This window comes from Manacus vitellinus, unplaced genomic scaffold (assembly GCF_001715985.3).
Source record: "Manacus vitellinus isolate BGI_N305 unplaced genomic scaffold, ASM171598v3 scaffold_5_pilon, whole genome shotgun sequence".
NCBI classification, from domain to species: domain Eukaryota; kingdom Metazoa; phylum Chordata; class Aves; order Passeriformes; family Pipridae; genus Manacus; species Manacus vitellinus.
The window spans coordinates 17,952,312-17,978,363 of record NW_021940682.1 but is presented as its reverse complement, the minus strand read 5'-3'; the positions used below and the strand labels follow the sequence as shown (position 1 = coordinate 17,978,363).

General features: G+C 46.9%; 3 protein-coding genes across 3 annotated transcripts; 2 read left to right on the top strand and 1 right to left on the bottom strand.

Annotated features, from left to right (window-relative positions):
- The first annotated feature begins 3,324 nt into the window (after positions 1-3,324).
- LOC103764673 (cytochrome P450 2D17) lies at positions 3,325-13,160 on the top strand. The gene is made up of 9 exons (XM_018080328.2): positions 3,325-3,609; positions 5,382-5,553; positions 6,300-6,452; positions 7,075-7,235; positions 7,362-7,535; positions 9,395-9,536; positions 10,168-10,355; positions 11,292-11,433; positions 11,563-13,160. Exons 1-9 carry the CDS (start codon positions 3,397-3,399, stop codon positions 11,739-11,741), a joined length of 1,524 nt encoding a protein of 507 aa, XP_017935817.1. The 5' UTR covers positions 3,325-3,396; the 3' UTR covers positions 11,742-13,160.
- Positions 13,161-13,726: 566 nt separating this feature from the next.
- On the top strand, positions 13,727-15,284 carry NDUFA6 (NADH:ubiquinone oxidoreductase subunit A6). Its single transcript, XM_008931508.3, has 3 exons — positions 13,727-13,919; positions 14,108-14,223; positions 15,091-15,284. The coding sequence occupies exons 1-3, from the start codon at positions 13,793-13,795 to the stop codon at positions 15,220-15,222; spliced, it is 375 nt and encodes a 124-aa protein (XP_008929756.1). The 5' UTR covers positions 13,727-13,792; the 3' UTR covers positions 15,223-15,284.
- A 4,760-nt stretch (positions 15,285-20,044) lies between these two features.
- On the bottom strand, positions 20,045-25,714 carry PHETA2 (PH domain containing endocytic trafficking adaptor 2). The gene is made up of 2 exons (XM_018080329.2): positions 25,539-25,714; positions 20,045-25,014 (listed from the first exon to the last, which is right to left on the bottom strand). Exon 2 carries the CDS (start codon positions 25,004-25,006, stop codon positions 24,194-24,196), a length of 813 nt encoding a protein of 270 aa, XP_017935818.1. The 5' UTR covers positions 25,007-25,014; positions 25,539-25,714; the 3' UTR covers positions 20,045-24,193.
- Between the last annotated feature and the right edge of the window lie 338 nt (positions 25,715-26,052).

Here is a 26,052-nt window from a genome sequence, read left to right as displayed (position 1 = left end):
AGGTCCTTCAAAGAGGACATATAACACGACATCATCATTAAAAATGATCTTATGGACTACATGGACAAAAAGGCTCAATTAAAATTGCATTAAAAAAAAGGCAACTCTTGCTTTACCTTACTTCTTGATGCTTTGTTCTGCAATAAGTTTTTTCTCAAAGCTGCCTTTTTGTTTGTAATGCAGGTTCTCCAGCCAAAGAATGGTGATGTCTGCACGCAACTTCTGTAATTTCACTTAGCTCGTCTCTTAATTGACTCCTCACAGTCAAAGACATGCACCCAGCACAGCAGGGCAACAGCTAGCTAAAATTAATATGTATGGATTAGGAGGATTTTTTCCGTGACTTGAAAATTGCTCAAAATATTACTTCATGAAAAGAAATGCAAATGAACATCTTTCATTCTTCAGAAGGATAATTACCCTTTTCTCTTTCTCTCAGAAAAAGATTTGTTGTCTATCGTTTTTTGGTTGCTTTGAAAATTGTTCTTTTGAAATTACCAAAGCTATAACAGTTGCTCCAGTCCTTTGCAGAAATGGCAGTCCTTGGTACTAGCCCTAAGCAGAAGAAGCTGTCTATCCTGCAGTCTGAAAGGGATAAAGATCATTTACCCAGAGACCTTTTGGAAAGGTGTAAATTGGGAGGTGTATGTCTGTGTAATATTTTTTTTTCTTAAGCTGGTGCCTTCTTCAGGTTCCAGCTTTGTTGCCTTATGTCAAGGTTGAGCCACAGGAATCAGAGCAGCTGGAGAGTTCCTCTTCTGATGGCCTTTGAGGGTGATGTTCTATTCCTGAATTCCAATCAACAATCCTTCTTAGAGCCTGCAGGTAAGTGATGGGAGTCCAACAGCCTTTGGCTCTGGTCAAGGTAAGAAGAATGGAAAGGACCCAGATGGATATTTTTCAGCTGAAGTTCATAAAGGTGGAGCTCAAAATAAAGTGAAACAGGCAACGTAACTTCCTTTTACTGATGGGGTGATCAGGAGATGTCCCCTGATGTTCTTTGGACCACATTTCCCATCTTTTGTCATCTGAGTGCATGGGTCATGAAAATCAGTGTGGGAGGAAGTCCTTGATCACCTTTTAGCATTCAGCCATCTCCTGCTCAAGCCAGTCCACTGAGTAGAGGACTGTCACAGCTCTGTCTCCTGAGATCTCACAATAGAGCTGTTTGAAACATTTTGGGTACTCAAAAGCCAACAAACTCCCAGGCTACTCTGCAAACATACTTCAGCTCTTGTTAGCTCTCCCAGGCTGTACTTGCCAAGAGTGATCTCTGTCCCATTAGCCATGTTGTTAATATTTTAAACTTTATCAGCCTCAGTATAGATACCTATGGATGTCACTAGTGATCATCCACCAGCTGGACTCTGTACTGCTGATCCCAACTCTTTGAGCCCCATAGTCTAACAATCATCCACCCACTTTATCATCTACTTTGCCAGTCTGTATCTCACTGATTTAGCTATAAGCATACTGTGGAAAATGGTGTTAAAGGCTTCGACAGTGTCAAGGTAATAACTGACATGCACTGCTCTCGCGCTTTGAGAAAACTGCCTGTGAAGAACTACCAGCTCTCCTAGGCCCTTTTACTCTCCAGGGCAACTCCCTCTGGTATCCTGTCAAATGGATCACTGAATGAGATGAAATCTGCTCTCCTGAAGGCTATTTTTCCTCCTGACTTCTTGCAGGATTTAGTAGTTCACAGTTTCATGGTTGTTGCAGGCAAACTTATCCTTGACCATCACATCCTGGACCAATTCTTCCTTTTTCTTGAGCAGCAAACCCAGTACAGCATCTCCTCTAGTTGTCCCATCAGTCACCTGGGTCAAGAAATTGTCTTCAGCATGCTCCAGAAACCACCTGGATTGTGCCTGACCTTGCAGCTCCTCCAGTTAAAGCACACCATGAGTTAGTGCTGTGGCTGCGATTGTGTGAGATGGCTCTATTAACTTTCTCTCCTCGATCAAGAAGTCTGTAGTGAGTGCCTGGCACAACACTGCCTGTGGAGCTTTGCCACCTTCTCCTTGCCCATAGGCACTCGACTGGCCCATCAACTGTCCCACGGCAAAGCTCTGGGCCCTCCTCTGCACAACACACTCCTCACCATATCCAGCCTGTCCTTCCTGAGGAAACTATGTCCACCTGTGGCAGCTTTCCAGGCATGTGAACTATCCCAGCATGTCTCTGTAACACAAAAGAAATCACAATTCTTCAGCTGTGTGGGGGCTGGTAGTTCCCTCCATTGTTTCCTGTGCCACCTATGTTTGTTTACAGCTACTTGAGGTGAACCCTGAGTCATGATACTTTCAAAACAGGATTGTGCTGTAGACTCCAGCGAGGTGACCTCAGCACACAGATAATGAATGCTGAGGTGCCTCCCAGGGAAAGGGGCATCTTGAGGCCCTGGGTGCACAGCAGAGCTGCCTGCACAGCCTCTGCAGGTGCATAACTTGGCATTCTGAGCTCTCCATTGCTGCTGCAACAATTTCTCCATTAAGAGTTTTCCTCTGATCACACTGAGATAACAGATCAAGCTGTGATGGCTTTACTGCTTCTTTTTATCTAGAACTAACTGTCCTAAGAGCAAGGTTTATTGATCTCCAATGTCAGAGATGCCAGGAGCACACAGCTCTGCTGCTTTAGGAAATACTTTGACTAACTCCATAATTGTGTTTGCATTACTGCTGCCGCAAAGGCTGGAAATTTGAGGCTCCTTATAATATATTGCTTTCTCCCTTCGTAGCTGATCTGTGTACTACAAAAGCCAAGCTCATCATGCTGACTGACTTTTGGAGTTGGATAAAGACTGTTAATCCCAGAAACATAAATGATTTTTAAAGTCTCAGGTCACTGTTTTAGGCTAATTTCTGTGACAAGTGATTTCTGTAAGTGAATGTTTGACCTAACCTGAGCTTTCTCAAGGTCCAATGGAACCAATCCTCAGCTCTGCAAACAGAAACCTGGGTGATCTGTGTTTAGAAGCTGCCTCTCCCTTGACTTGCCTGTACTAGCAAGAAGGTGACACAGAATTAAATAAACTCTTTCCAAATCGCCCCATGAGAATGCAGCAAGACTGGTTGCATATTGTGAACTGTGATCCCATCTTGGCTGTGGGAGAGGGTGCCCAAACACCTGGACCTCACTGAGTTCTCTCCCACGGACAGCACTATTGGCAGGAGCTGCTTCCTTTGGCAGTGACAAAAAAGCTTTGGAGGAGGAGGAGGAGAAGGAGGAGGGATGACCCTTATACCACTCCCCTAGGGCTGAGCTGAGCAGAGGAGGAGCTTCGAGTTCGAGCCAAGTGCCATATTAAAAGGTCAGAAACGGAAGAGAAGGCAAAAGGAAGCAGGAGTCTTGTGTCCAAAGAGGAAGACAAAGGAGTAGACAGGCTACGAAATGGCATTGTTCCTGTGGCTGGGGTCCCAGCTGTCATCCCTCTGGAGCAACATCTCTGTACTGGGAGTTTTTCTTACAGTCTTTACTTTACTGCTTGACTTCATGAAGCGCAGGAAGAAGTGGAGCCGTTACCCACCAGGCCCAGTGTCTCTGCCTTTCATCGGGACCATGCTCTCTGTTGACTTCCACAACCCTGCCCACTCCTTCAAACAGGTGAGTGGCAGCCCCCACAATGAAGTGCCCCTCTCACAGGACCAGGAGGGGTGGGGTACACCCTGGCACGACCTAATCTTGCACAAAGCCGAAAGGCAATGCCCTCTCCAAAGTCCAGGATGAAGCAAGTCACTGCCTAAGGACTCTGACTTGGCCCTCACAGATTAACAATAATCACACACCACCTCACCAACCTCCATCTCCCCACCTCTGCGTGAGCCTCCAATGATAGGTGATGCTGTAGAGCTGGCCACCAACCTACCATGTGGGCAGATTTGGGGGCAAAGGAACAGGGAGATGTACAAACAAGGGAAGACAAACAAATACCTGGGCTGAGAATGAGGCTGCGGAATGGCAAACTTTCATGTGAGTTACTGAAGCATGCATGTGACAGTTTCAGTTAAAGAGATCAGCGTGTGGGATTTGCCCCAGCAGCAATGCCCAAAATCTCGGTAGCATTCCTATTCAAAGTCAGGGCTTAGCTTTTCTCAAAGGAAAAGCACAGCACAGCTTGCAGCAGATAAACCATGGGGGTTTTGTGCTTCAGCTTGCAAACTCTAAAGCCCTCTTTTCTAGGACAGTGCTGTTCAGCTGTCTGTCCAAAACCTGCCAAACGGAGAAACTAAATATAGCATTTGTATTATTTGCTTGCGTGTAGTCCAAAAGCGTACCATTTTCAAATCATATCACGTCAGGGACATGCTAACCACAATCTTGACCAGTAATCACTTTTAATTATGTATTTCTAGTGCCAGTGAAGTGCTAATTCACTTTTCAACCCTACTGCAAATAAGTACTTTGACTCCTTGCAATGCTACAGTGCAGAAATGAAGACTCCTAGTTTTTAAACAAAAAAAACCCAAACCAAAACCAAAAAATAACCCCCCCCCCAACCAAAACAACAACAACAAAAAAAACCTACCAAAAAAAAGAAAAATTAAACTGTGGGGCATCACTTCTATTGCATGTCTTTGGACAACATGCTCCTGAGTGCTTTGTTCAGTGTTCCTGACTAGCGGGGGAGCTTTGACCTGCCTTCCTAGGAGTCTAAGTCCAGTTAAAGGGCTTGTCTACCTGGAGGAGACAGCTCCAAGGTCAGATCCCACGGTGAGTGCATGGCTGACAGGATTACCTGTGCTCCCATCCTGCTGTCAGCATGATGTCTCTTACAGATCACAGCAGATGTAGGGTGTGCGCCAGTCACCAGTCATACTGGATGTGTACACTCCTTTTAGGGAGAAAGTTGACCTAAAACTCCAGTGTGGAATTGCCTTTTCCTACCATGTTTCTGGAAACCTGGCTCTGGGTAGATCTTTAGGAATAAATGCATATTTTAAAAAAAATTACATATCACCTAATCATTAATATTTCCTTCAGCAGAAGTAGACTAAAAACTTACCTGGTCTTTCAGATCAAAGTAAATACAAATATTAGGAAATAATTAATTGTTGAACTTGCAGCCTTTGAAAATCCCCAAAAAGGTCCTTGACAAAATCCAAAATACTTGCACAATGTTCATGGCAACAGTTTGTACACCAGGATAGGTGTACTCTAAATTTTTCCACTCATGGAGCATTGATCCCTGCTCCAGCTGCTGTTTGGCACTGAGCTGTTGCACTACAAAGACAAAGGTCAAAGATCAGCTGAAGATTTCTGAATAAAAGCACCTCAAAAAAAATCACAAAATAGTAAAGGCCCTAAGAAAGGATATGGTGATATTTCTGATGTTACATTCAGCTCATTTTCAGGGACATACTTTTTTATCTTGGCAGCTTCAGAAGAAGTTTGGAAACATCTACAATCTCCAGAACTGCTGGACCAACGTGGTAGTGCTGAATGGATATAAAGCAGTGAAGGAAGCCCTTGTCCACAAGTCAGAGGACTTTGCTGATCGGCCATACTTGCCAATATATGAACACTTGGGCTACGGAAAGAAATCTGAAGGCAAGTCCCTTGAAAATAGGCATTCCTTGCTGGTACTAGCACAAGTAGGATTGAAATGGAAGATTTTCTTAGCATGGTGCCACCTTCTCATGTCCCCAGGATCAATCTCCTTGTACATCTGCCACTCTCTGGTGGTGACAAAATCGGATTTGATGAGATGGGGGCTCCCCTTAGTGGTTGTAGTACAGCTCCAGGTGTGAGCACACACCTCTGCAGCAGTGTTAGGGCACTACCTGTGGTACAACTTTCTTGCCAGCTCCTGACACACCCAGTGATTAATGCTTACCGTGCTTATGTAAAACAACATGCTTATGCAACAACAACTTGCACATAACAGCGCTATATGCAAGTTGCTGTCAAAAAAATATGGAAACTTTCATCTGAGAGAGTATTATCCAGCATTCTGCCCACATCTCATCCTCAGCTCCTGTGTGGTTGCACAAGCTGCTACCCAGTTCACCCAAGCTAAGGGTGCAATGCTGAATGGTTTGGAGGGGTGATTCCTTTATCCTTAGCAGCCCTTGTTGCTCCCATTGAATCCCCCCTCCACCTTTGCTAGCCATGCACAGGCATTAGAAGGTGCAGTAATCCATATTCAGAATTGCTGTATGAAGAAGCTGTATAAGATCAGACTCATTTATCCACACAGACCTGTACCTCCAAACTCACAATTGCTATTGTCTAGCAAACTTTTCTTGATGCACAAGTGACATATCCTGACATTTCTTGCTCATCCATAATTCCAGGTATTGTTTTTGCAAGATACGGGCACAGCTGGAAGGAGCTAAGGAAATTCACGCTCTCTACTTTGAGGAACTTTGGGATGGGAAAGAAATCCTTGGAAGAGCGAGTGGTAGAGGAAGCTGGATTTCTTTGTTCAGCATTCAAGGCTAAAGAAGGTTTGTCACATCCACAAGGATGGGGAAATCACGGAAAAAGGCAATACAGCGATGCAAAGAGAAGTATTACTAAAGCCACTCTTGTTTGCATGCAGTGCTCTCTTCCCAAGAAAATGCAGTGTTTCTAGTCTATATGAACTCTTTGGAGCCACTTCTACTTTACACAGTGTGGCTACTGTAACACTAATCCATTTGAAAGAGAAAACAAATAGGAAATTAGAAATAGAGAGGTAAAATAGAATTATTCCCAGAGCTGGTTAACTGTTACCTTTATGAAGTTTAGTGGAACATACTGACGTTATCACATGCAACAGAAGTGCAGCTCAGAGTTCACAGCACATCACCTGTCATCTAGACACAACATGTTACCTGTCAAGTCACAGAACAAGGCTGCAACTCAGCTTTTCTGGGGAGTTTTCTCCTTTAAACACAGATCAACCAAATATTAGTAAGAGATGAGATGATCTTCACTTAGTATTATGCATTTGTACTTTGAGTGGTTTGAGGGCTTTTTCTCTTGAAGGCATCGAGGAGGCATTTGTGTATTCTTGCTGCTGACAGCTGAGGTCCAACAGCTTGGTGTGGCTGAGCTTCATTGCTTGGTCTCCATTTCCATTTTCAGGTCGTTCTTTTGATGTTCATGTTCCTGTAAATAAAGCAGTCTGCAATATGATCTGCACCATGGTCTTTGGAGAACGTTTCGACTACAGTGATGAGACATTCCACAAACTCTTGCATTTCTTTGAAAATTCCCTGAATGAAGAAACTGGATTCCTTCCTCAGGTAGACTGACAGCTGTAAGAAGCTGCCCTCTGTTGATTGAGAGCATTGTGTTTTCATCATTTTTCCTTTTTGCATCACATAATATCTTCTCTCTCTTTCTCTCTCTTTCTGGTTCTCACACCCCAGCTTCTTAACGTGGTGCCCATTTTGGTGCGCATCCCTGGACTGGCACAGAAAATCTTTCAAAGCCAAAAGGCTTTCATGGACTTCGTTGATGTGCTCATAGATAAGCACAGGGAGACCTGGAACCCTGCTTACACCCGAGATCTCACGGATGCATTTTTAAAGGAAATGGAGAAGGTAGGGTGACACCAGCAGGTCCAGGGGCAGTTCCTCTGCCTGTTTAAGCTTGTTCATAGAAGCTGACTTTCTTCATAGAGTTGTTTAAAATCTCTTACCAACTAATTTCCTACTTTTTCATTCCATGTTATATCTTGATAAGAAAGATGTTCTTCATGCTGTAACTTCCTTTACTGTCTTGAGACGTCATATTGTCTGCTGATGTTCTTGTTGCCATTTTCTACCTTCACATTCCCCTCAGAGTCTAGCAACTTCCTTCTTTCCAGCCTACACCATTTTGAAGGCTTTTAAAAGGCAGTGATTGAGAATTCACTAATATTTCTAAGTTTGCACCAGAGAACAAGTTAACATGCAAGATTCCTTGTCATGTCAGTGCCTTGATGACTGATGTCTCATAATCAGTTACAAAACTGCAGCAACAGACTGGCTTTTTGGTGTCATTGCCCAGTCTGTAGCCTGCCTTTAAACCAAGTTATGACTTGAAAAGACGGATATGTGTCTTTGAATTGCTTGCTAAGAACTAGTTCCCGACATATCAGAGGAAGGCCTAAATCTGAACTTCACTAAAATTAAAAGGAGTCTTTCCTTCGATTCAGTGAGGCACAAAGTCAGTATAAAATCAAAGGTACTTGCATCAGCCCATCCGTCCACCCCATGTTTCTGCACATGGATTCACTAAATTTTGAGTGTCAGATGAGCAGTATTAGCAAATTCTGCTTGCGAATCACTTCCACCATCTGAGTGCTCAGGCTACACTGCTGCTCTGCATAACAAACCCTGCCGTGCCAGGGGTGTTGGTCACCTCCCCCATGCATTGGGCCCCCCAGCTTGCACAGGCAGAGCAACATGACCTATGTTACTCTGCACTGAGCAGTACTATCTGGGGGTGGATATGAGCCTGACCGTGCTGCCTCTTGTCACAGCTCTCTTCTTTTCACTAGGATCCCCTGATAAGCCAGTCTGATAAATCCCTCTCCTGAGTTAACTTTGGTCAGGTCAGTCCCAGAGCTCCCTTGCATGAAATCTTTTGTTGAAATAACAGTTGAGTCTTAAATGCCTTATTAATTGCTATCCATATTACAACAGCATCAAAATATACTGAATAACTTAACAGAAGCTAGTCCCTAGGAAGGGAGAGTATAAAGAGGATTAGAAAAGACAAGAAGATGAACTCATGCAGAGAGCTTGTCATATCTCATATGCTAACAAATTTGAGCTCAATTAGCATTTGGATGAGAGACCAGTTTTGCTGAAAGTGGTGTTGCAGACTTAATAGGCAGCAATAATACCCTCATTTTTTTGGTTTTTTTTTTGGTTTTTTTTTTTTGTTTTTTTTGTTTGGTTTTTTGGGGTTTTTTTTTTGTTTGTTTGTTTGTTTTTAATTGTAAGAAAATATCAGGGCAGAAGCAGAGAGAATCTGTAATGCATAGCTAGGGATAACTCCCTTAAAATAATGTTAATTTTGCATTAGCCACATTAATGCAGCCTCCTCTCTGCTGTGTGGGTTTTATGATCTGACCAAACCTGGATAACTGTGTTCCCACTCCTCTGGGGGAGGATGTTATGGCTAGCAGCAGGGGCCTGCTGTCTGTTTGAGATGAGAGCACAAAGTGTTCACTCCTGTCCTGAAGGCAGGTGTAGCTTTCATCTCTCAGGATATGGGAGGTGGTTGAGGACCTTCAAATACAGCAGATAACAGGGTTGCGAAGTACATCACTCATGCTCAGACCATTGCCTGTGTTGTGCTCTACTGTCCCACTGAAAAATGGATCTAGTGCTTCTCAGTACTTCTTTGGACAATGGTATTCTCAGCTAGCAAATACCCCAGCTCCAATTTCCCACTTGTTTTCTCTCCACAGGGTAAGGCAGCTGAAGAGAATGGTTTCCACTATAACAACCTTCGTCTGGTGGCTGGAGACTTGTTTGGAGCTGGTTCTGAGACCACCACCACCACTCTTCGGTGGGCCTTGCTGTATATGCTTCTCCACCCAGAAATACAGAGTAAGTCAGAAACAGACAGAGGTGTGGCCTCTTCCCTTCAACCTGCGTTTTTCTGCAAGGAGGCTGAATACCTTCTCTCCATGATTTGGGGGTTTTGCCTCTGCCTGGTGCCCAGGAGAGCCCAGCTCTGGCTTGGTTCCTGAAAAAAGGAACAGCTTTGGTGATTGTTGGTCTAGCAGAAGCCAGGAGAAACACTTCCCAAACAGCTGTTCTGGCAGAGGTGAAGCCCTGATAAAAAAGACAAATTGGAAAGGCAAGTTCGCTCTTGCCTTCGTTTTGAAGGCTGGGGACTGGCAGTGGTCAGCATACCCTCTTTCCAGTATTTGGAGTAGATGCTGATCGGTTCAAATTCTCTAATGCTGCATGGCCAGGTACCCTTCCAGCTGCATAGTGGAGGGGTAAGGTAGGGGTAAGGGGCAGGACCTTTTAAAGACACTATGCTCAAAGAATAGTTATACAGATGTCACCGAGCAACTGAAAAATGCCTCCCCATCTAGTTCCTGTTTCTTTCACTAATTGCTTGTCCCGCTCTCACCCAGTGCCTACAATCTCATGCTGCCAATCTTCCTTCAGCTTGTGCCAGCCCCTTCTGTCTAAGTGTCCTCTAATTCCTTATCTGTTCTGCTTCCAGGTAAGGTCCAAGCGGAGATTGATAAGGTGATTGGCAGAGAGAGACCCCCCACCATGAAGGACCAAGTGAGCATGCCTTACACTAATGCTGTGATCCATGAAGTGCAACGCTGTGGGGATATTATTCCTGTTGGACTACCTCACATGACGTACCGGGACACCGAGTTGCAAGGCTTCTTTATTCCCAAGGTGACCGTGACCAGATAAGCAATACAACATCCTCTCCTTGTGCACACACCAGGCATGGGGTGGGGGTGACCCCATGCAACTCTGCAGTGTTGTACTTCCAGACCCAATTACAGTCACTGGCGAGCAGTAAAGTAGGACATTTTAACATGCTAAATCCAGGCAGAGGGTCATATCTGTGCTCTAGGTTTACACTGGTTATATGGGAACCCAACTGCAGTGGCAGCTCAGTGCAAAGGTTTCCCTTCCTCTCCATGAGCCGTGACATTCACTGCCTGTGTTGGAAGGAGCCTAAAAGCCTAACAGGCTCTTTGGAGGCACACAGCACCAGCTTACTGGCTTGCCTAACATGGTAGTATTTAAAATTCTAACCTCTGAAGCTATTCAAATGCCACTGACATTCAGACCACTTCCACTGTGACAGGCAGCTGCCCTGGCAGCACTGGCAGAATTCAAGTCTGGGATTACTTTTTTTTTTTTTTGGTACCCTTGCAGTATCTCCTCTGGCTTAGAATGTTGACATGTGAAACAGGAAAGCTTTGCAATTTTCCACGGCCCCTGCGAAAGCTGGGCTTTGAAGTCTGTCAGTCAGCTTCTTCTCTGCAGCTATAAAACAAGTCCAGGAGGATCTGAGAAGCAGAGGCTGTTTCCACTGTGTAACCATGAAATTGGCATTTGCATTCAACGGCCTCTGTAAGGATACAAACTGCAAAAGTTCAGATACTTCAGAGTGTGGGGTAGGCACCCTGTATCACTGGAAAAGTGCCCTGCTTTACCTCTGCTTTAAATAAGATGCAGAAGTGGAGATGCGTGCCTTATGCTGAGGCACTGAATGGTGGTTGCTATTAGATGGGAGACACAGGGACCAGCACTGATCCATTGTGCCAAGATAATGCTGCTGTTCTCACATAAGTTGTTTCCTCTTGTGGTGGAGTGCAGGGGACGACAATCATCACCAACTTGTCTTCTGTGCTGAAGGATGAGACAGTCTGGGAGAAACCAAATGAGTTTTACCCTGAACACTTCCTGGATGTAAACGGGCAGTTTGTGAAACCAGATGCCTTCCTGCCCTTCTCAGCAGGTAAATCTGAGGGGAGTATCCAGCTGCAAGTCAGAGGCACAGCAGGAGGGTGATCTGCTCCCCCCCACAGTGATTCCAGCATGGATTAATGCCCTTTTTGATGGACACTTTCTACTCCCTCTCTTGCAGGTCGCCGTGTCTGCCTGGGAGAACAGCTGGCCAGAATGGAGCTCTTTCTTTTCTTTACCACTCTCCTGCAGAAATTTACCTTTGTGCTCCCTGAGGACCAGCCCAGGCCACGGGAGGATGGTCACTTTGCTCTCACAAACTCCCCACACCCATACCTGTTGCAAGCTGTCCCAAGATAAGTGCACACCACTCTCCTTTAACTCACAGAGCACCAGCAATGCAAACTTTATCAGAAACATTGCAGGTCTAGGCAGGCTCATGCTGGGCTCCACTTAAGACCTCTCAAGTAAAAAAAATGTCCACAGCTGTGTAAAGTGAGGATCTAGCCCAATATCTCATTTATCTTAATTCTGGTTCTGGATCTTGAATCAAACAGCTATATGAAGTTAGTAATGGCAATCAAGTTTGTAAGGACATTTTTGCCTAATCAGCCAGCTCTGCTGTACTTTGGGCTTTCATCAGTTGCAGAAGCAGTTCACTGAACACACAGCTTCTGAAAGAATTATTAGCCCTGAGTTACTTTACAGAAATACAAGGATATCCTGGGTAAAAGACAACCCTGAGGTATTGCTGATTCTGGAAGCAAAAAATGACTAGGAAAAACCTGTAAGGTACTACTGTTAGCCCCACTGCCTATCCAGCCATGCTCTGCCTTTCCTGCGTGCAGCAGTGTGTGCCTCTGCCTGGTGCCCAGGGGAGCCCAGCTCTGGCTTGGTTCCTGAAAAAACAAGGGATGGTCAGCTGATTTGGCTGATGCTGCTGGTGGGCAGGGCGAGAGCTTCAGCTCCAACAGTGACATTTAAATGCAGTTTCAGAGCAGTGCTCCTGAAAAAATTTACCATCCAACACACGTCTCCTTTGTTCCTTCCTGTTTATTACATACTCCTATCTATTGCACAGATATTGCATTGTTTTCATTTATAGTCCCAAAGAAAGTAAGTTTTAATCCTGACAACCCCTACGTCGCGCTAATCCTCCAGTAGGAGTAAATACCAAGGAATACATAAATAATCCATATGATGTGTCAGCCACAGAAGCAGGTCATTTGTGAAATACAGCAATTTCTATAAGTACATTTCAAGAGAAATCCCAGTGTTTAGATTTATCATTTCCTCTAACTAGCTCCTGATAACTGTTTTGGGGTTTTTTTAGCATTACTTAAAGTCGGCTCTTGGGCAGGTTTGGAACTCACAAAGGGATGGAGTTATACTGTTTGAAACTGTATGGCCATAGACTTCAGAACTACCTTTCTTTTTCTTCCTGCAATATTCCTGACAAATTGTTTTGCACGGTGTTAAAATATGTTGATATTTAGATTAGTAGTAGTTGCCTTTTAACCACATGGCTGAAAGGACCATAACATAAAGGAGATTCGGTGTATAACCACCACTAAAAAAAAAAAATAAATACCTGAAACTGAGTGTGTGGACACCTTTATATCTATCTTTCTAATGGTAATTTTGGAAGCTATGAAAGCTACTGAACTATGCGAATCCTTATTAATGTAGTTGTTAAGATTAGTACTCCATGCTAAGATTTGTATTTCATGCTTTTAATCTCAAAAAAAATCTGAAAGAATAAAAGTGATGTGAAATCTTCTTTCTCATCTCTCCTCTTTGTGGTTGCCTCGGTCCCGCTGTGCCCCAGCCTCAGACGCTCACTTGGCATTTCTCTCCTTACCCCTAGCACCGCAACTGTGCCTTTAAAGATCCTTTCAGCGTTATTTTTCTAGTCAGTTCAGTGACACTGTACTGAACGCTTTTGGGTTTATAGTGACCAGCACACACGAGTGCGTTTAAAGAGAAGGTTGGCATGAACTTAACTTCAGTGAGGATCCCAGCACTCGTGTACTTGGATAAAAACGTACGTATAGCTGGACTAGGACTGTCTTTCTAACACGCAATAGTGCACTGACAGAAAACAGCCGGTGTGACGTCTGGGGTCAAAGGCAACAAATACATAATTCCATAACACAGCCCCAGCGCGGCCCTGAGGGAGGCGCCGGCTCTGAGGGGTCGGGCCCCACAGCCCCGGGAGGCGGGACACGGTGCAGCCCCGCCCATCCGGCCTGGCCCTCCCCTCGCAAACAGCGCTGATTGGCGTTTCCTCCGACCAATCCGATGGGAGATCGTCGGCTGGCCGGGCGGAGTGGCAGTAGAGCCGACCAATAGGAGCTCTGCCGCGCCGTGGGCGTTCCCGAGGGCGGTAGCAGGGCGGTGGCGGCAGCAAGATGGCGGTGGCGGGCAAGGGAGCGCTGTCGGCCGCGGTGAAGCCCATCTTCAGCCGGGACCTGGGCGAGGCGAAGCGGCGCGTCAGGGAGCTGTACCGGGCGTGGTACCGCGAGGTGCCCAACGCGGGTGGGTGAGGGGCGCGGAGCTTGCCGCGCGTGCTCAAGGTCGGAACGGCCTTAATGACATTGGTGAAACCGGCGGGCTGCGCATGAACGAGCGGCCGGGTAGCGTTTTGGAGGGTTGAGTTGAACGCCGCCGGTGGGAAAAACTCGAAGCGATGTGGATGACCGCAGTGGGTGTTGTGTTTCTTGTAGTACACCTGTACCAGCTGGACATCACGGTGAAACAGGGGCGTAACAAGGTGCGGGAGATGTTCATGAAGAACGCCCACATTAGGGATCCACGGGTGATAGACATGCTGGTTATTAAGGTACAAACAGCTTGGGCTATGGAGGGGTTGTCTCTTGCAGTCGTATTGGTTTACCTATGTCAGCAAACCTGTTGATCGGGGATCATGCTGCTTTAGCAAGCAGAGGAACAGAGTCTTAATGCACGTAAGTCCCAGTGGCTTGAATACAGATTTCTGTCACTCAGGGCACTGGTTCTGGTTTGCAGATCTTTAAATGAGCCACAGTAACTGACCTCTGCAGTTCTAATGTGTTAGAAAGCTTCCAACCAAGGACTGCCATGCTCACCTGTTATATTTCATGCATTTCAAGACAGTTACTCTGTCTTTACATGATGAGAAAAATCTGGAAATAAAATCCTAGGTAGTACGGTTGATGACAATTCCAGGCAGTCTCATTTTACTCTGTGCTGCCATCCTACAAAACCAGTACAATAGAGTGGAGTCATGAAGAAGTTAAGTTTAATATCTCTGTGGCACTAATACTGGTGCTAAGCACTTGGGAGTAGTTCTGCTTAGTTTTACAGGTAATGTGCTGCTATTCAAACAAATTCAATAGAGGTACTTGAAAATTAGGAATGTTATGTAGAATTTTATGGGAGGTGCTGGTCATGAGAGAAACAATGCAGCTTTTAAGAAGGAGGCAAGATCCTTTGCCTGTTTCACAGGGCTGGGAAGCTATGCTGCAGAGATGTCAAGTCACAAGGCAGAAACAGTATCTTTGTGTCACAGTGTAGGTGATACAAGCAGTCTGTAGGAGTACAGAACTGCTGATGCAGCTGTTTTTTACTTAGGTGTTTCTCAGTGCATTGAAATAACTTTCATGCTGCTGTAAGGTTAGACTTGGGCTCTAACTGAGAACTGGTCTAAAATTCTTCTGTCTGTGCTCAGGGGAAAATGGAGCTTCAAGAAACCATTCATGTATGGAAGCAGAGGACTCACGTCATGAGGTATTTCCATGAGACGGAAACCCCGCGACCTAAAGACTTTCTGTCCAAATTCTATGCGGGCCACGATCCCTGAGAGATTGACTCTGTGTCTTCCTGCCTTATATTACAAATAAAGTTCTGTACAATAGAAAAAAACCATACAGAGAGATTGTGTAACATATTAGGAGTCTAAGGCCTAGCTGAATCCAGAGTGTATGTAAGTGATTATGATGTTTGAAGAGCTGTGATTTCACAGTTTTGCCAATATGTATTTTCAGTGGGCAGCGTTTGTCCTATCATCTGCCCTGGGGTGTCTGCTGAATAACCACAACACAACCTAGCTGTGGGGCTTTGTGCTTGGCCTGCAGCCCTGTCTGTACGTGTTAGCTCTGTGGAGGAAAGAGCAGGTCTTCAGAACAGCCAGTGTAGTCACAGAAATACTCTTGTGCTTGAGACCATCTGTATTCATGTAGTGTCTTGCAGTTTCATGCTGTGACTTTGTTGACCTGCTGTTTTTCCCTTGGACACTAGGGTCTGTTTACCTCCTCAGAGAATACATGAAATCCAATAGGCATATAAATCCCTTTGTGCATAAAGACATCAGCAGAGTCCATTTCCCTGCTGTAAAATGAAATTACCTGGAAAAATGGGGGGTTGTACTGTTATCTAGAATAGGAAAGCTCTGTAAGAACTTCTGATGCCTAGCAGGAGATGGTGTCCTACCATCACCTTCTTAATTGAATCAGGAATTACTAGCTCCCTTTTGAGAAGGGTAAGGAGAATTTGTTCTGTCACCAGTCAGAACAGATTTTCAGGAGGTAACTCAGTGCTAGAGCTCCCCCAGGTGTGACCAGCATCGGATCTTTGTAGTACAGTCAAACTTGGTTTTATCCTGCCTAAATACTGGGGCTTTCTTCCCCATAAGAGGACTGTAACACAGCACTCCTCAGGGATGTGTATGTAAGTGTACCTTGGGGCTTCAGGGGTGGCGTGTTTTTAAGGACAGGGTTGAGAGAGTCAGGAGGGGCCAGAAGAGACCATGGGAGAAAGCAGCGATAAGGAATTTGGCAGCACAGAAGATAGGAGTGGGTACATGTTTGGCTCCCAAGAGCAGATGAACTGGAACAACCACTTCTCAGGTGGCTTGGGGAAGGAGGGGGCAACTCAGATACCAAGTGACTCAAGAACCTGACATCTCCCTTCAGCTACAGCTGTTGGGGTTACTCAGATTGCAGGCTCCCTTTTCTCTCTGTAACTATGCTGGAGAGTTACAGAGCAAACATCCAAAGCTGTGCCAAAGAAGAAGGGAGCAAGTGTGGCTGTTTGAACTATACACTGTGACAACGTGTGCGACATTAAGTGAAACTTTTTAACAGTGACATGAATAAAGAAGGAGAAAGTGGGCAGTCAAGATACAAGGCCAGAGCTAATGACCAGAAACCACAAGAGAGACACTGGCTTAAGAAAAATAAATAATTGACTAACCTTTCTAGGTTTCAATTTGAGAAAACAGCTGGTCTGATGTGACTAAAGATGCTCTTCATGTGCCCTAGCAGCAGAGAAGATCTTTTAAGTCTATTATGCTAGGATTTAAATGCAATAGTAAACACTTCTATGAAAAGAGGACTTGAGGTTTATACACAGTTAAGACAACAAATATATTAGGGGTCATTCAGAAGGAAGTACCGAACTACCTAGGAAATATTAGGTACATGGAGCCAGTATTTAGATGTTTTTTTCAGTGTTCAGAGATTAAATGCCATAAAAGACATCAGCAAGTTAGTTTGCCATTTGTGATCTTAGCCTTTTATCAAAGGTACGCAAACTTTTAACTCTGTGATGATAATACTGTATTTAATCTTCAGTGAGGTGATATTAATGACACGGTCCCATCACCTGCCAGGTTGCTGAACTGCAGTGCCATTGCTGATGTGCACTTCATTCTTTAATGGGGCTGTGTTGTGGGGCTGCTGCTTCCCCTGGGGAAAAGGGTTCACAGAGAGGACTCACAAGAGGAAATAAATATCAGGAGAGCCTCCTTACTGGAACAGACAGACAGAGGAGAAAGGTTAAGACAAATGCTAGTACACAGGCACATTTTTTCCCCCACCACATGAATAAAAACACAAGACCAAAGTCATACATCTCAATCTCTTGATCTTTAATTAAGTGTTTTCCATATTGCTAATTCAAGGCATCCAAGCAGTCTTTGATGAGGTGAGCGTGTGCAAGGGCTGCAAGGATGCAGTGCTCTTCCTTCAACCCTGATCTACAGATTTCCCTCATGCACAGGATGCTCACTGGCAAAAGGGGGAAAAGCCCCCTGTCCCGTTTAGGAAGGACAAAACAGGTGACAGACGTTGGAATCATTGCTTTGTCAATGGCTTTCTCCCTTCTGTTCTTCTGTTACTGTGCTGCAAATAGAATAACAAGCTGTTACTCTTCAGAAACACTCCTCCCAAAACCACACAAGGTGGGGTTTAGGTAAAGGAGGTTTCCAACTGGCTACTGCAGTGTTTACAATCTTTTAAGTCTTTGTTTTTAGCTGCACAGTGCATGCTGGAAAACACCCTTATCAAGTGGAGTACATCCACCAAAACGATTACAAAGCAACACTGTTTACAATAACATCTTTAAAACAGTTTCTTTGTTCTATAAAGAATCAAATACACCCAAAGTCAAATCTTTACAAAAGGGCAAGCCAAACAGAATAACATAAAATGGTAGAAAGTGTAGCATAGTGCAGACAGAGGTGAATTATTTTGACTCTTTCTTTCTCCAATGAGTCTGAATGATCCAACTACTCAGAAATCAATGTTGTTACACCCATCAGACAGTTTGTTCTGATGGGTTCTGGAATTCTCTTAAATTGTTCACCTATATCAGAGTTTCAGACAATAAGTGACTCTCTTTTAAAATAGTCATTCTGTGAGTTAGCAAAAAGCTTTTAAACAGGTAAACAAGTAGAACAAAATCAAAGAATCATTTAGGTTGGAAAAGACCTTCAAGTTCATTGAGTCCAATTGTTAGCCCAGCACTGCCATGTCCACTGCTATACCACATCCCTAAGTGCCACATCTACACATCATTTAAATACCGCGAGGGAGTGTGACACAACCACTTCCCTGGGCAGCCTGTTCCAATGCTGTACAAACCTTTCAGTGAAGAAATGTTTCCTAATATCCAATCTAAACCTCCCCCGGCACAACCTAATGCCATTTCCTCTTGTCCTATTACTTGTTACTTGGGAGAACAGACTAACACCCACCTTTTTACAACCTCCTGTCAGGTAGTTGTAGAGATCAATAAGGTGGCCCCTGAGCCTCCTTTTCTCCAGGCTAAACACCCCCATCTCCCTTAGCTGCTCCTTATAAGACTTGTGCTCCAGCTGCTTCACCAGCTCTGTTGCCCTTCTTTGCATGCATAATGTAGTAATGCTGTCTCTCTGTTCTGTCTGCAGTATAGAGCCTCACTGACTACAGTTTATTTCTGATTCAACTGACAAGATCTAAAACTCCATCAGTTTACTCTGATTTCTAGTGAATGTATGGTGTGAAGATTTCACAGATACCAGTCTGGCCTACTCTGGTATAAAAGAACAAAAAAGTTCATAGCCAAAGGCAAATCCGTGTCCGTGTGTTTAACTGCAGATGTACCTTTCGAGCTGTTGCTGTCTGTATTTCCTTATCTGAGATTCTCCTCCCTGCCCCAAGCCAAACGGGAAGCACAAATAATTAGACTGACGGTGCAGTTAGTGACATACCCTTTAATCATCGTCATCATCATCCTCTGGGACAAAGATATCATGTTCTTCAAGTAAGGCTGCGAAGTTCTTACTGATCTGAGTACCAACATACAGGAAAGGGATCACGACGCTGAACACTCTGAGGAGGCCGAAGGGCGTCTGCAAGGAGTCGATTGGAAAAGGTGGATCTTTACCAGCAAGTGGCACTTCGGCTGAACCGGCACGCTCCCGGCTCCGCCGGCCCGCAGAGGGCCCGGGAAGCGGCGGGAGGAACGCTCTGCCGTCCTTAGTGCCAACCCCCGTCACCGCATCGCGCTTTATTAGAGTACTATAGTATTTTAAACATTCCAACCCCGGGGAGCTGGAACCCGCGGGGAGTCCGGGGCAGGGAACACCCGTGGCTTAGCAAGGGGAGCGGTCGCCGGTGGCAGAGGGTGGACGCAGGCGGGTGTTGATTTCCGCCTTACTGCCCACGAGCACAGCACAGGCCAGCGCCGCCCTCTCGGCGGAAACGCGGGGACACGGTCCGGGCCAGCTGCCGCCGCTCGCGGGAGGGAACACGGGGATGATTGGCCGTCCGGCCCCGCCGGCCCGCTGACGGGGAACGCGGGCCGCGTGTCCATCCACCTCCCGTGCCGAGTTCCGGTGCCCGCCACCGCCAACAGTCGCTTCTCCTCATTGGCACGCTCTGTCACTCACGTCCCAGCCCCGCCCACAGCAAGGCTTTGCCCCGCACCGTGAGCAACCGTGCCGTTGCCGTTTGCCGCCCCACCCGCATCGCCCCTCACTACACCTTAACCAGGCTTGGCAAAAATGCGCCGCTGCGGTGACGGTGAGCGCTTCGGAGGCACAACGCGGGCACGCCGAGCGACCCGCGCGGACCCCGCCTCCAGCACCGCCGCCCCGAGCGAGCCGCGTCGCGCCAAGAGCCGGCCGGCTGCTCGCCGCCATCCGTCCCGCCTAGCCCGAGCCAGCACGAGCCCGAGGCGTCACCCGGTAATCTCGCGAGCTTCAGAAGAAGCGGCCAGAGAGCAGCCGCCTGCGCGTGCGCGAGCGGGCCGCGCCCCCTTTCCGGCGGGGGGTCCCCGGTGGCCGGGAGGAGGGAAGGAAGCGGGTAGCTTCCCACCCCTTCCGAGAGGGCTCCACCGGGGAAAACCGCGCCGGGCGGGAATGCCCAGGCCCTGCAGACACTCCCGGAGGGGCTCACGGGCTACAAATCAAACCGGTTTATTTAGCATAAAATACAAACGCTGAACAACGTAAATGAGATTCGTAATACAAGTTTCGCGTGTAAAACAAACGCTAACAAAGTAATGAAATGTATAATACAAGTTCCGCGTGTAAAACAAAGGCGCATGCAAAACCGTCTCCTAAAAAATAGAACACGCCGTCCTACCTAAAATAGAAGCCCTTGGGAAGGCGGGAGCGTCCCCGCGGGTTGCTCGTAGTGTTGCCTGGTAATTGTGCGGATAGGACGCAATTGGTAGTGCCGAGGTGCCCCGGACACGGGAACTCCACGTGCATTTCAGTGGGGATTCTTTAAGCTTCTCTGCAAAGGCAGTCGAGAGAGGTTAAGATGGAGGGGTCACTCCCCGCCTCCTCCCTCCTTCCCCCAATTAATGCAGTAGCTACTGTAACAGAAAATGTCTGATCCCGGTCAGGATTGTCCACCAAATGGCTAGCAGTGGCCACGGGGAAAACCTTCAGGTTACTCTTGCCGCTAGGACCTGGATTCAGTGGAAAACATCAACACAGTTTAACAAAAAAGATGTGCAGAAATAATATCACGGGTTTAAATCTTAAATGCCAGCCTCAGAAAAAAAATTTAAGGATTTCGTCAAGTATTTTAGCAGGATTGGGAGCCCTTCTCGCCATAGCTTACAAAGGCCATGATAGAATTGCCCTCCGTCTTTCAGTCTTCTTTTAAATTTCAGCATTTTTCTCTCATTGCTTTTGCATTATTACGCTAAAGAAAACTCTTAGAAAAGGATCTTAAATTCAGTACCTTAAGAAAAGTACCCATTCAGCTTTAGCATTCGGCTCCCCCTATGCCAAGGAACCTGTTTTGTGCAGCCTAGACATTCTCTATTTTTAAAAATTAATAAGGGAAAGTGGAAGCAGGAGGTGAAACAGTCCAAACCTGAATGGCTGGAGAAAAACCCATGTGTGGCAATTAGTCTTATTTTGCTGCCAGGGATGATGTGCAGTGAAAACTCTCTGCCTTTCCTGTAATGATGTCTGCCTGCAGACAGACAGGATGCTCCATTAGCCAGCTGCATGTGCAACTTCAGGAACCTGAAATCCCATCCTCCAGCCTGTGAGCTGCTTCAAAGACTCTACCAGCACAACCAATTCTCAGCTGGGCTGGTTTGATAGTCTCCATCTCTGAGGAGGCAGAGGGGCACCCAGATGCTTCCTGCCTAATGAAGCAAGCAGCAACAGTCATTAAAAAAAACCCATATTCCCATATAAATTTGGGCATGACTCCAATTATGGCTCTTTTTACTCAGAAAAGGGCCAACCTTGCTATGAGAGCGGAACAGTGAGGAAGCCCCGATCAAGTGCATCCAAAGTCACACAGCACTTTGGAAACCTAGCAAAGGCCCATGGACAGCTGGGCTGAGCACAAATGAGGATCAGGATTCAGCCATTTTCTTGTCAGTGCTGCAGAATAAAACACAAAATCACTCCAAATGCGATTAGACAGAAAGCAGAGCGCAGCGCCTCATTTGCAGGATTTAGGATTTAGCTGGGATATGTGCTAACGCAAAGGTAGGTAGCGTGGAAATTGTGCCATTTGAATGGGACAGATTAAAGCATTAAATATAAGCTCTTTAGTAGTGTTATGAGTACAATCCTGGCTTATTAAAACAAACTCAGCTTCTTAAAAGTGAAACTGCCCTTAAATGAATAATACTGTTTCAGTCCCAGTTCTGACAGAACTGGCTTTGTTAATTTATTTTCTTTTTTAAGTCGTTCCCAATTCTTGGATCTCTTGTAGGAACTGCCACTACATTTTGACTGGTTTCAGAAGTTAAATCTTTACCATCAAACTGCCTTATGTAAGTCTGAGACATCGGAAATATTTTTCCCTCTGTATTACATTTAAAAAAAATAACCACAGGAAAATGCTTGACAAATTTGACCTTGGCCCCAAAATACCCATGCTCAGAGCAAAGAGGCACTAGGTAGTGTGATTCCCTGATGCTGCTGCCCTGGCATGGGGAAGGGAATGGGTTCACAGCCAGGAATGCTGCAGAACTGAACTCTTCAAGCTGCAGGTAGGGAGGCAGAACTGACCCCTCTGTCCAACCAGCTGGGCTGCTGACAGAGCCTGGGGCCTGACCCATGGCCACCCCTGCTTTTTCTGAACTATTTTCACTTCAAAACAGAACAAAAATAATCCTCCCAAACCTGAAGATCCTTACTGTGAAGAAATACAGGCACAAACTGGAGAGGACTGGATAGCATCACTTGTAAGTGGAGGTTACACTGTCACTGCCTGAAGTCATATTGCTAAGATCTGATTTAAGATTTCCTCTAATACACCATTGAGCCATAATTAGGCAGGAGGCTGGAAGCTCATCATCCAAAACTACCAGAGATTTATATTTTCAAAGGCACCAAGAGTTACTGGAATTAATTTGATTTCTGCACTGGCATTCTCTGCTGGCTATTGCAAAGTATAAAGTTGAGTGCATTTAACTCCAAAAAAGCAAAATAGGTTCCAGCCAGTCATGACCTGGAATGGCCTTTTGCTTTCCCAGCAAGGCTCCTTAATAAAACAGGGCAATAAAACCAGGTTTTTCCATTTTTAGATAGGAAGCACATGACTACTTCACATATATTTTTTAATTTGAAAAACAGCCCTTGCCAAGAGGATAAGGCAGATTTATAAACCCCAACTCCAGGGTGTTCTAGTCCCTGGACTTGGCATCCACCTACTTGTACCGTCTGCCTTGTGGCCAAGTTTTCTGACCTACTGATGGACAAGTCTGTTTCTGCAGTGAGGTGACAGGCATGCCTCCCTGCAGCCCTCCCAGCCCGCTGGGAAGATGGGATGTGCTACAGGAATCAGCCAAGCAATGCTGAGACTAAGTCAGAGGGAAGCACAGGCAGGCCAAGTGCTGGCTTGGTAGAAAGCAGCGATATGGCTTCGATGCTAGAGAGGCAAGCCCAGACACCACTAACACACAGTCACTGCTACCTGTAAATCACTCCCACACCTTCACTTTTCCTCCCGAGACCAGCTCTCTCCTCTTCCCTGCTCCTCCAAAGCCTCTCCTCTGACTGTGCAGCACTGCCAGGAGTTGCGCAGAGCCACAACGAGCAGCCCAGCAAGGGTGTGGCTCTGGACACCCTCTTGGGCAAGCAGCCTAATGAGCTGACTGAGCCCTATATGGCACTTTGCAGGAGCTGTGGTCTGAACAAAGGCTGAGAAATTTACTCTTGGCTAGGTGAAGAGGCTTTAGCATCCCTGTTTTGGAACAGGGAAAGCTCGAGCCCAAAATAGTAACAGGCTTGATTACCATTTGACAGAGTCCAGATAAGCCCCGGGGAGCTCCTGGTCCTCGCTGTTGCCTCAGGCCACTCTCTGTGTCTCCATTTCAGCCCTGTTGCTGAGCATGAGCACACAAAGAGACAGATGCAAGCCCGTGATATCCACATCCTGAAGAATTTAGCTGGAAGAAGGGTCAGTAAAGAAGTAAAGAAAAGTAAAAAGAAAAGACAACGCAAGAGCCCCAGCTCCTGGGCCAGCCACAGCTGCAGTGGCTCACACATGTCCTGTGGTGAGAGAGGCACAAGGCTGGAGGAACACGCCAGGGCCAGTGGCCCATTGGAGGCACTTTATAAGAGCCCAGCCTTATCTGCAGCAAAAGAACAAAAGCAGAAGGACTTTGGCGCAAGACCACAGATAATAATAAACGCTGACCCATGCAAACTTCCACACTGAGAAACAAAACCAAAAAAAAGCAATGAATGAGAGGTGGGTGATGAAGCATGCCCGCCAAGACGGCAAGGGGCCAAGCCTTTCGGCTGAGGTTTGTTGCATACATGCTGATTTGGGCCCCCTCCACACCTCGTATCACCAGCAGAGGAGAGTTCAGAGGTGGCTCTCCTGCTATTACACACTCCGGCTGTACAAAGCCTCATGGAAGTGAAACACGAAGTTTGGGGAAGACTCGGATCCCTCCCACACACCCTCTGAAGCATACACACACTGCACACTCAGCCACTGAGTCCCTTGCTCTGCTCTTCCCATGTGGGAGACAGGCTGACAGGCATCAGCTGGCTGGTGACTTGCGTCCTGCGCCCTCAGTCACAGGTGTCCCCTCTTCTGCCTCTCCTGCCACTGTCGTCTCAGCACCACGATCTCCTGCCCATACCAGTTGTGCAGCTTGGAGAAACAGATCGTGTCTGGTGACACTGGGCTCTCCAGCATGGCTGGTGAGAGGCTGGGCGCTGGGGACCCTGTGGCGCTGCCAGTGGCCGAGCGCCGGCGAGGAGGCAGGGGCGGGGGCTTTGCTTGCCCCCCATCATGGTCAGGGCAGGCAGCCCCACCGGGGATACAACCACCACTACCCCATGTGGAGTAACCGTTCTCCAGGATGGAAGGCTTCTCCTGGAGAGGCAGCAAGGCCGGGTTGGAGAGATGCCTCTTCCTGCCAGAGGAGGAGGACCTCCGTGGAGACTTGCGGCAAGCGGCCAAGCTCTTGCAGGCCTCCTCCAGCTGCTTCTCCAGCTCCTTTACCACCAGCCGCATGTAGTCGAAGCTGGCCCGCGAAAGTGCCTTCACCCAGGCCTCCATGGTAGCCTGCCCGTCAGCCACCAGCACATAAGCCCTGGCGCCAGCATCGTCAAAGCGGATGGCAAAGGCGAACTCCTCAGCAGCCTCACACAGCTCCACGGTGCAGCCCTCCAGGACCACCAGCCCCACGGGCTCACGGCTCTCCCGCTCCTCGAAGTAGAAGAGGAGATTGCCCTTGAGGACAAACCAGCGGCGCTGGTAGGAGGTGCTGTAGTGGTGGGCATGGTGGTGGTGCCGTTCCACCCGCTTGCGCAGGAAGCCGGCATGGTCAGCGGGTGAGTCACAGGTGGCATAGTGGGCCACGCTTCGCTCATTCAGCTTCATCACCCTGCCTAGGAGCAGAGGAAGAGAGGGGGAAGTTGTCTCAGTGTGTGGAACATGTCATTGGCCCCACCAGAAGAGGCCTGATCCTGCCCCTAGGGAAAAGCAGGACTCCAGCAGCCAGCAATGCAGGACAGCATCTAATCCAGCAGGCACCCCTACAAAGGGCAGGCTGGTTCCTCACTGCTGCAAAGAGGAGGTCATCATCAGAGCCCCACCACCAAGACACCTGCCTTCTCTGGGAATGCCAACATCGCTGTTTAATTTCTTATTCCGTGAGTATCCTACTTTGCTGGTTTTTTTATGGGGCACATCAAAGAAATTGGCCTCTGTGTCTGCAAGGCATTCATTTTGCTCTCTATTAGAGGGCAGGAAAAGGAGAATGTTTCAGACCCAAGGGGTCTGAAACTTCCATTTCAGCACCCTCTCCCCACTCCCTGTCTCCATGCAGGACCACCCACTCCCAACAGCCCTCCCGGCAGCAGAATGCTCAGCCCTGGCAGGTTCACCAGCAGTGGGGTGCAAGGTGCCATACCAGCTGTGTGGGTCAGACTGCACTCCCTTGCTGTCTTCCTTGGTTGGGCTGCTCCCTCGTTGAGGGTCTCCAAAGCTTCACTGTGATGAGCCCCATCCTTTGTTGAAGAAAAGGTGGCAGAGAGGGAGTCATGAACCAGAACAGTTTGGACCAAAAGAGCTAAGAGCTGCACCACTCCCACCCCAGAAAGCCAGAGTCCTCAGCGCAGGCAGGCAGCTCTGGAAGCCATGGTGGCAAAACTGGGGGCACATGCATTAGCTTCAAAGCCTGAACTCCATCCCAGCTCAGGCCAGTGCTCCTGTGGGTTTGTTTTCTGGCTCCTGAGGCTTTGTTTTGGTTTTATTAAAAAAAAAAAAAGAGGCTTTGTAGAAGCTGTCACTGTCCCATTTGCAGAGGCCCTATGGCAGGCGGTTCGGCATGTAGAGGAGGACAGAGCCTCGAAGGACAGAGCCAGTACAGCCTTTGTGGATTGTACAACTGCAAAAGGATGTCCGACCGCTAAAACTCCACACAC

Excerpts from the sequence above, each read along its gene's own strand:
- LOC103764673 (XM_018080328.2), top strand. The coding sequence starts at position 3,397 with ATGGCATTGTTCCTGTGGCTGGGGTCCCAGCTGTCATCCCTCTGGAGC. Across the intron at positions 6,453-7,074 it reads AGCATTCAAGGCTAAAGAAG|GTCGTTCTTTTGATGTTCAT; the intron begins GTTTGTCACATC and ends TTCCATTTTCAG. Across the intron at positions 9,537-10,167 it reads TCTCCACCCAGAAATACAGA|GTAAGGTCCAAGCGGAGATT; the intron begins GTAAGTCAGAAA and ends TTCTGCTTCCAG.
- NDUFA6 (XM_008931508.3), top strand. The coding sequence starts at position 13,793 with ATGGCGGTGGCGGGCAAGGGAGCGCTGTCGGCCGCGGTGAAGCCCATC. Across the intron at positions 13,920-14,107 it reads CCGCGAGGTGCCCAACGCGG|TACACCTGTACCAGCTGGAC; the intron begins GTGGGTGAGGGG and ends TGTTTCTTGTAG. Across the intron at positions 14,224-15,090 it reads TAGACATGCTGGTTATTAAG|GGGAAAATGGAGCTTCAAGA; the intron begins GTACAAACAGCT and ends GTCTGTGCTCAG.
- PHETA2 (XM_018080329.2), bottom strand. The coding sequence starts at position 25,006 with ATGAAGCTGAATGAGCGAAGCGTGGCCCACTATGCCACCTGTGACTCA.